The sequence below is a fragment of the Schistocerca americana genome, chromosome 8 (genome assembly GCF_021461395.2).
Source record: "Schistocerca americana isolate TAMUIC-IGC-003095 chromosome 8, iqSchAmer2.1, whole genome shotgun sequence".
Lineage (NCBI taxonomy): Eukaryota > Metazoa > Arthropoda > Insecta > Orthoptera > Acrididae > Schistocerca > Schistocerca americana.
The window spans coordinates 469,168,591-469,178,594 of NC_060126.1; the positions used below are offsets into that span (position 1 = coordinate 469,168,591).

Here is a 10,004-nt window from a genome sequence, read left to right on the forward strand (position 1 = left end):
CCAAATTTCTTGGATGATGCTAGTGATCTCTTTTAACGAATTTGGACCAAGGTTTTTCAGTAGTTCAGCTACAATTCCATCTTCTCCCGATGATTTATTATTTTTGAGTTTTCTAATGTGACTATAAATTTCTTCTTGAGATGGTGGTAGTGAAGTCTCATTCGTGTGTTCTGGTTGTAATCTGGGGAATCTTGTACTTGGTTGCGGGCAATTTAGGAGTTGTGAGAAATATTTAGCTAGTTCTTGGCAATTTTCTTTGTTAGTTAGTGCCAATTTTCCATTCTGTTTCCGGAAGCAGAGATTTTGTGGAGTGTATCCTTTGATTTGATTTGCGAATATTTTATAAAAATCTTGAGTGTTGTGGTTCTTAAAGTTTTCTTCAATTGTGTTTAGCTGTTCATTAAGGTATTTTCTTTTAGTTTGTCTAAGTATTTTAGCTGTTTGTTTTCTCACTTTGAAAAATGTTTTTTGTGTGGTTTCTGATTTGTCACAATTGTAATTTAAAAAGGCTTGTTGTCTCTCTTCTAATGCGTTATCACAATTCGAATTCCACCATGGATGCTTGGATATTTTCTTTAACGGAATCAAATCTCTTGCTTTCTGTATAATTTTCGTTCGGAAATCTTTCCAGTTGTTTGTTGGTTGTTTATCCCATGCTTCTGTAATTTCTGATTCCTTGATATTTTTCAAGTCAAATTTGGGAATTAGTGGTGATTTCCTTTGGCGTTTCCTTTTTGGAGTGAATTTAATTTTAACTCTGGTAAGGTAGTGGTCAGAATCTATATTTGCCCCTCTGCGGACTTGAACGTCGTGTATTTCTTTCTGGAAGTCATAGGAGATCGCAACATGGTCTATTTGAAATTCACCAAGCTGAAGGTTTGGTGATCTCCATGTTTTTTGTTTCTTGGGGTCTTTTCGAAGTGATGTTGTCACGATTTTTAGGTTGTTTTGCTGACATAACTCGATGAGTCTCATGCCGTTCTTGTTTGTGAATTTGTGTGCAGGGTAATTACCGACTGTTTTTTTATATTTCCTCTCTTTGCCAATTTGCGCGTTGAAATCCCCTAGAAGAATTTTTACATCCTCCTCTGGAATTTTGGACATTTCAGTTTCGAGTTTTTCCCAAAATTTTTCTGTCTTCTCCGGTTCTTTTTTGTTGGCAATGTTGGTAGGTGCATGAACATTAATAAATGTATATATTTTGTTGGTGTGCTTGATTCGCATGGTCATTAGTCTGTTACTGATTTGATTCATGTCTATAACAGAGTCAAGGGTGTCCTTATTTACAATAAAAGCCATGCCAAATATTGCAGCTCCTTTGCCAATTTTCTTGTCTGTTTTACTTTTAAAGATACGGTAATTGTTGTAGTCTATTGTTTCTGAATCAGTGAATCTGGTCTCTTGGAGAGCAAGGATTTGAATTTTCTGTTTGTTGAGTTCTGTTGTAAGATTATGAAGTTTGCCTGTCTGAATTAGTGTCTGAATGTTAAAAGTGCCAATAAATGTATGGGACTTTCGTGGACGTTTACTAGAGAACTCCGACTTTCTCTGTCGTACGAGCCCAAGCTCCCCAGAATCCGATAGCTTGGTTGTCGCCACAGGGCGAGTGGATTGGCCACCTGGGGTAATATTAATTTTACTTGTACGAATCATACTGCTTGTAATTAAGTTCCAGCTAATGCTGGGTAGTTAGAACCAGGGATTGTTAGTTCCTGGAGCTTGGTGTTCAGCCGCACCTCACATGGTGAACAGACGCTGGCCAGAGTACCGGTGGTTGCCACACAGACGTGTCTGGGCTTTTCAATATGCTTTATCTTGTTGATAATGCTTGCCTCTTCCGCCAGTTCCGCCGTACCGATGATCTTCATCTCCGTCTTCACTACCGTTGAGGTCTTCGCCGTATCCCTGGCAAGGGACCCTCACAAGGTACTATCACCCGGGCCAGGTGAACCAAGGTTTTTTTACGAGGTGTTACTCCTCCCCCTCCTCCTTTTACAACCGGGCTTGGGACCGGCTTAGGCGGAGTTAAAAGGCCTTTTTTATTTACGAAACGAATATTTATGAAGTTCTTTAGTATCAGAACAGCAAACAGCTGATAACTGCCAGAAAACAAATGAACAAAACTCGATCGCTGTGGTTTTAAATTACGATAGCGACCCATTTTTCAGCCACACAAATTCATACATACATGGTACATGCAGCGTTTTTTCATAAAAAAATCGTAGTTTCATAAGAAACTTAACCGGAATTCAGACGTCGTAATAGACCTGTTGTGGTGTCACCGCCAGACACCACACTTGCTAGGTGGTAGCTTTAAATCGGCCGCGGTCCATTAGTACATGTCGGACCGGCGTGTCGCCACTGTCAGGGATCGCAGACCGAGCGCCACCACAAGGCAGGTCTTGAGAGACTGACTAGCACTCACCCCAGTTGTACGGACGACGTAGCTAGCGATGCACACTGAAGAAGCCTCGCTCATTTGCAGAGCAGATAGTTAGAATAGCCTTCAGCTAAGTCCGTAGCTACGACCTAGCAAGGCGCCATTAGTAACATTGCATGTATCTATGGAGTCTCACTTATATCGTCAATAGCGATGTACCAAGGATGGATTAAAGTTAAGTATTCCAGAAGCTACGTACTTTTCTTTATAGCATTCATTACGTATCCTGTTACAGACCTATCTCTTGCCTGCGTCAACTAAACGCGTGCCTTTCGGCTACTTCCGTGGCATGGCTGTCTTGCTACGCCACAACACCTGTATGATTCAAACTCGTATGCAGATCGGCGTGATCAGACGATGTTATCACTTAAAGAGCGTCTGCTTGTGACTCGAAATATCTGGAAGGCGCGCGCCAGTTTCAGACGCCGCTACCGCTCGCTCCAAACGTGTAAGTTACTTTCATTCGCACGATGTTGGTAGCACTGGCATGAGCATGTATATAAACAGTAGCGCGGGCTCGCGAAGCACAGTTTACCGCAGAGACACAGTGTGTTTGACGAGTGCGAGTGTTATCGAAGATACCGCAGCGTTTTCTCACGTGAAAGGTAAGTGTTCAAGTGAAATGTGTTTTTTGCGATGGTGTTATGTATTGTGTACTCGCTGAGTTTGAATGAAATAATGTTGGTGATCTGATTTATAGATCAGGCATATTTATCATGAGGGTTTGTGCACTATATGGCTACAGAAAGTTCCGGCACCAGAAATTTTGTGACCTGCAGTTACGTAACATAGTTTTTCTTTTCCGACTATTATTGTTATTATTGTGTTAGTATATTACAAGTGACTTAAATCGCTCCGTTATTGTTGCAGATGGCTTTGACACCGATGATGCGCCACTTGTTGGACGATGTTGACCGTCAGATGTCATTATTTGACCAGAATTTCGGCTTGGGATTGACACACGACGACTTGCTTTTCCCTCGTCTGTCTGTTGTTCCTGCTCTGTCTGGTTACTACAGACCATGGCGTCATTTGGCAGCTCGTAACTCCGGCGTGTCTACCATCCAGAACAACAAAGATGGGTTCAAGGTAAGTGAATGTCACGTTTTAACATAACGCTGTTTTGAGCTGCTATATTCGCAGTGTCCAAGAAAGAAAAATATGTATTGCTAGTTCTGCGCTTAATGGGTAGAGCAATACAGAAAAGTTACCGCTGGCGGACCTTACGAGACTGTTCTCGTTGCAGGTTAATCTAGACGTCCAGCAGTTCAAACCGGAGGAACTGACGGTAAAGGTAGTGGGCGACAGCGTGGTGGTAGAAGCAAAACACGAAGAGCGTCAAGATGAGCATGGTTACATATCGCGCCACATGCAGCGTCGTTATTTGCTGCCGAAGGACGTAGTGGCCGAACAGGTGCAGACGCAACTGTCATCAGACGGTGTCCTCACAATCACGGCACCAAAGAAGGTATGTATCAGAAGATGACGTTGATAAACTAACAGTAAATTATAGTTCATATTTGCTTGCAGAACTGTATGTAGAAGTTTCTGTAGCACGTAAGTGGAGTGATAACGATAATTTGGCGTGTGAACCAGTGAGTAGTCTTCTGCTCCAGAAGTCTCATACAGAGAATTAGGTGACCTTGTAGTGGAAGTGCTTGTAGAGGAAACATTTGTAAGAGCCTATAGGTAGCAATTGGTAGTAATCTGCAAGTGAGAGGTATGATACTGTTTACAAGGCAAACAAGATCAGGCAAATAGACGAACATTGATGCAATGTTGTGGGTCTGGGATGGATCAATATTGATTGCAACAGATTTCAGGGTAGTTCGAAGAGTAGCAGCAAAATATGTTACTTTTGAGTGGTGTGGTGGTGTCACTGGCACAAACACTGAGATGGGGCATCTGCAAACTGTAGGAAAAATGTAGGTCAAATATGCTTAGGGCATACAATAAATTACTGAGCATATATTTTGTGTCTGGGTTATTGGCGACTTGATCTGGAGTAAGAGAGTGGGAAGTGATAAGTAAACTTAACATGCAGTCCAAAGTATTCGAGGTGGTGTAAATTCTTTAATTATATAGTGGTAAATGAATAAGATTATATGTGAATATTATAGAAGCAGTGCATTGTGTCAAATATTCACACAACCATGAAAGCTTCATATTAACAAAGAAAAATTATATGGCAGAGAAAGACTCATTTTTACTCCAGAGACCCATAAACTAGTGTTAAATCTGGACACTAATTTGATTTTTTTTTTCTTGTTTTCAGGCTCTCCCTCCAGCAGAAGGCGGTGAGCGTGTGGTACAAGTTGTGCAGACCGGTGCTCCAGCAGTTACCAACCAGCAGCAGGGAGGAGAGAAGATGGAGCAGTGAATAATGCATTGCTGGTGTAAAAACTTATGGATTATTTGTTTTGTATTGTCATTGTACTCTCAAGAAATTTAACACTTCATTTTTCTGCTTCTCGTGATGAATGTGTTATGTATGTGAAAGACTGCATTTAGCGATTTTTGAATCGCTTTAATTTTCTGTAAGTGTAAAGCAAATTTTCGTGCACAACTGTTAGAAGAATGCATTTTGTGTACCGTTTGTAGTTATGCATAATTGTCACAATTGTAAGACTGATAGTATTTGTATTGATGTTCAATAAACATTTTCTATGTTAAGTTTTGTATCTTTTATTTTAAACCTCCTCTCATTCTAGTAATTGTGACTTTGCTGTGATGACAGGATCTTGGCTATTGCACAGGGCTAGATGGAAACCTATTTAAAACTGAACAATTTAACTGAAATGTTTATTATAATGAAAGATTACTCTCCCATTAAAAGGAGTGTAATATATTACTAATTATTATGGGTGCTGAGAGACGATATGCACAAACTGTTGCAATGAGATGAATAATAAAATCTGATCACTTTAGCCACTGGTACGACATTTTACATTAAATTTGAATTGCTACAAAAACTGTCTGTGGTGTTTAACTTATTTTCACTAATCTGTAACTATGTTAAGGTAACATGTCTCTACTCATCTAGGAAAGAAAATTGCCCAATAATTGAATAATTATTGTAACAGACTGTCCTACACACCTAACAACTATGTTTTGTTTGGGCTTAAGAGTATCAATTACAAAATTACACTTTTTGCTGTAGCCACAGCAGTCACTTGGCCTGTATTTTGAGGCTTAAATTGTTTAGTATAATAATGGTTTTATACCCTGTAAACTGTCAACATTTGTATTTTTCATTGTGTGGTAGTAATAAGTCCTTATCAGACTCTGTGGATAGTTGCAGTTGCAAGCCCACACAAATGCAAAAGTTCACTTAACAGTTGGGTTGGCCAAGTATAATATACCATCTTGACATTAAAGTTGGCAATAATATTAGTTTTCCCTGCTTTTTTGTGGTTTTCACTTGTAGTGATGGCTAAAGTATAGGAAAGAAAGTGACAAATCACTGTTATTTGAATTCTCATGCTCCAGTAATCAGACACCCTCACCTCATCCCTGTGTGCAAAATACAGCATGTAGTTTTTTTTATGCTTTCATTTCCACTAATGGTGTTCACTGGTATTAAATCTTTATTTCTGTTTTAGTAAGTGGATATATTTTCCTTTCTCATTGTTCCTAATTCATAGAATTACTCTCTTTTTCCCTTTCAAGACTAAAGAATGGGATTTTTTGTCATAGTTATTGAGTGGAACTAATTACGCAGTTCAGCTGCCAGTAATGTTGCACTAAACATGAAAACAATATGCGAGTGTTTGGCTAAAGAACTGTACGAATTCTACTGTTATAACAGTGGTGCTGATTCCCTGTATTCTACAGGTAGTTTATCTCTCTAATGAGATCTATTGCACAACATGTGTAAATTAATAAATATCAGTATAGATTTATGAGAAACGTGTCACAAATATTCACTGTAAAATTATTTGCAGTAATGTTTTATATGCTCTCTGCCTGAGGTAACTGTGATGGACCCACACAATTTTTCTCTGCGGGTGCTGATGGCCTCATGGTGTGGTGCCCTAAAACATTATTATTATTATTATTTTGTCTTTTCTCAGATGTTATGTCTGGTCAAAAATGGAAAGCGACGCGGACCTTGATCAAGCGTGACTTCCTTTTAACTGTACGGTATGTGTTATATTGCATTTAGGAACTTTCGGGTGATTGAACATGTATCAATAATTACGGATTTCTGTAGTTGTATATATAAGTTTGGATGTAGCTGTATTGCATTGATGTACTGGTGGATATTGTGTGGTATGACTCCTGTAGTTGATAGAATAATTGGTATAATGTCAACTTTATCCTGATGCGACATGTCCTTGACTTCCTCAGCCAGTTGGATGTATTTTTCAATTTTTACTTCTGTTTTCTTTTGTATATTTGTTGTATTGGGTATGGATATTTCGATTAGTTGTGTTAATTTCTCCTTTTTTTAGTGAGTATGATGTCAGATTTGTTATGTGGTGCTGTTTTATTATTGTTTATTATTATTATTTTTTATTATTCCCATTTAAGAGAGCATTTGAACTTGAATTCCTTTATGATGATAGTTCATGTTTTGTTTATTATTAATATTATTTCCCCAAGTCAATATTAACTTGGAGGGTTCACAGAAATATGAGGCACCTGTCAACATAATGCTGACTGACACTTTGTACAACCACAAAGCTTTACCAGGTGATGGCACTCGGCCTCATGAAGGAGACCCTTTATGGATATGGAATCAATCAAGAAATACATTAACAAATAGAAGCAGATGTTAGTAATGGGGTCAGTAATTAACTATTGTTAAACTGTGATGTAGATTTTCTATTTGCACAGTGCAGGCTCAATGTACTAAGCAGCTGCTATTAATCTGCAACTAGTTACTTATTTTTTTGTAGGATTATGTGGGTATTTATCAAGGGAAGCAGTTATATGACTATTCAGTCCTTGATTCTATATGAGCAAATAATTTGAAGAAAGAAGAGAGAATCAGAAATTGGGGTGATTTACTTTCGAATTTTTAAGGATTGACAATTTTGCCCTTGACATCTGCTTAGCTATGAATCGTAGACAAGGAGTTAGTCTATTTGGAAATTAGTATTCTGATATGCGTTGTGTCTGTGGAAATCACAGTTCATTTAAAATTAATATACTTTTTGTTAATAACAGATGACAAGAAGGAATTAATGTACTAGCCTTCTTCTGGGTCTGCTGATATGCTTTATCTGTGTGGAGTTGCTTAATTTTGTCATTGCTGCTCAATGAGTATGACATTTTGTCATAATTTTAAAAAGTTGTCGTTAGGACTGATCACTTGATGTGGACGGAGTGGGAACTTCATTATAATAGGTTACTATGCTCCTTACTGAACATAATAGTTTTATGGCTCACATTTGCTGAATAAATATTTACTTCACCTGTGGTGCCACGGGAGTTAATTCAATAAGGCTTGCCTGTAGTGAGGATGAGTGTAGGGTGGGCTGCATCCTGTGCTGTGGGTGACCTGCCTTTCTTTTTTAATCTTCCCTAACATATCTTTCTCTCCTCCCTAATGAAGGACTATTTGTTCAGAAAGCTAGACAGTGTGTCACTTTTACTGTTATATGTACGTATCAGCAGTACTACACATTTTGGCTACTGAAGGTGAGTAATGACCAGCAATTTCTTCTCATAATTTTTAGTTTTGTCAATTGAATTTTCCTTTGATACAAAGAATACACAATTGCAAAACCTATATACAATCTGCTTATGACATAAATAATACAAGACCATCAGAGGCACTATCAGGTATAGGAATACAATGTAGCGGATGGTTTAGAAATAGCCTGAAAAGCTTGTAAAGGTGTTGCAGGGTAGGCTGCACTGAGAAATACTTGTTACTAAAAAAATTTGATATATTACACTGCTTCTAAGTGAATTAGCAATTAAGTTAGCCAGTCAGGCCATTGCGCACACAAATTCAAGCAGTTGCCAGAGATGGTGATGTGTTCTTTGTTTCGTTTCCTAAAACCGAAAAAGAGAGAAATACAATAACTGGATGTAGTAAGGATTGAGCCCAAGCCAAGGCCGAGCTGTCTCTTGCATTATCATCATTGTTTTTTTCTGAACAATTATTTCTCAGAACAACCAATCCTGCAACACCGTTACAAGTATTTCACTGTTCATGACCACCCTATATGAAGGGCAACAAAAAGTTTCTATATGAAGGCACTGCTGTGGTGTATATGGAACATAGAGTTTCTCTGATGTGGGTATATAAGCACTGACATATGGGCAAGGATTCACGTGGCATTCATGTCTTTCCAGCATGTGTGCAATAAATGCAAACTATGGCGACTTTATTACCAAATGCATCCATACAGGACCAATGGGTTGCTATTCTTTTCTTGGTTGCTGAAGGATGAACACTAGTAGACAGCTATCAGAGAATGAAGAATGTGTGTGATGCAGCACATCTGTTGCGAACCAACTGCAACAATGGTGCTGCTCTTGGCAGTGCACACCCCCATGACTCAAATGTCATAACACAGGAGTTACAGCAACTTAAGTGGGAGACACTCAAGCACCCACCCTATGGTAGTAATCTCTCCTCGTGGGGTTATCAGACCTTCGGTCCTGTGAAAAAGCCTTAAAGTGTTGATAATTCCTGTTGAACGAGGAGGTGCAGCAGACAGTTACGGTCTTCTTCATGCAGCAATGCATATTTTCAACTTGGTGCATCAGTGGGATAGCTGCCTCAATGCTCATGGTGATTTTTTCTGATTGGCATACTGATTCAGGACTGTTCAGTTCATCAGTTCCTTATGTGCAAACTTACAACATGAATATGAGATGCTGTAGAGGCAAAGACACAGAAAGAAACTGAGTGTCACCTACAGATATTCTTCGGGCAACAAATGGAGCACGTGTGGAAGAGTATCCATAAAAACACTATAAGTTAAGCTACCATTTGAAACAAACCATATAGCTGTATTTATCATAGCTCCTTAGAAATAATTTTTCTTGTAATCAGGGACAGAGTTTATGCTCATCGTGTATAAATAGTATTGATTATTTATCATAATCATTTTTTTGTGTGCAATACAATAGAATATTAATCACATGGACTGTCAGTGTGAACATACAGTCAAGGATCAAATGTAGTAATCAATGGAACAGAAAAGTAATAGCTGAGTAAATATGACAGAATCCCATAATCAGCCAATAAGTAGTGATAACTGTTACTTATTTTGTGCAATGGGATGCAAGGCCATGAAAGACTTTCCAAATGGCTTGCAAGCTAATGATGAGTGGCCACAAACATGGGGGACAAGCAGTCACTGTGCACATAAATCTGGATAGGTAACTGAGTTGCTTGGTGATATTGTGTAACCCTTGGTGATATTGTGTAACCTTACTGCTTCTTTATTACAAAGGTAAATTTAATACACTTCCAGCAGATGTATTGGCAGTCAAGTTTATTATGTGGATGCTACAAGATGGAGAGATGGCTTCTTCATATACTTACATTTTGAAGACTTCACACTTTTCGCCGGCCGCGGTGGTCTAGCGGTTCTAGGTA

General features: G+C 38.7%; 1 protein-coding gene across 1 annotated transcript; it reads left to right on the plus strand.

Annotated features, from left to right (window-relative positions):
- Positions 1 to 2,979: 2,979 nt before the first annotated feature.
- LOC124544599 (protein lethal(2)essential for life-like) lies at positions 2,980 to 5,113 on the plus strand. Its single transcript, XM_047123192.1, has 4 exons — positions 2,980 to 3,045; positions 3,311 to 3,529; positions 3,687 to 3,908; positions 4,716 to 5,113. The coding sequence occupies exons 2-4, from the start codon at positions 3,311 to 3,313 to the stop codon at positions 4,818 to 4,820; spliced, it is 546 nt and encodes a 181-aa protein (XP_046979148.1). The 5' UTR covers positions 2,980 to 3,045; the 3' UTR covers positions 4,821 to 5,113.
- The last annotated feature ends 4,891 nt before the right edge of the window (positions 5,114 to 10,004 follow it).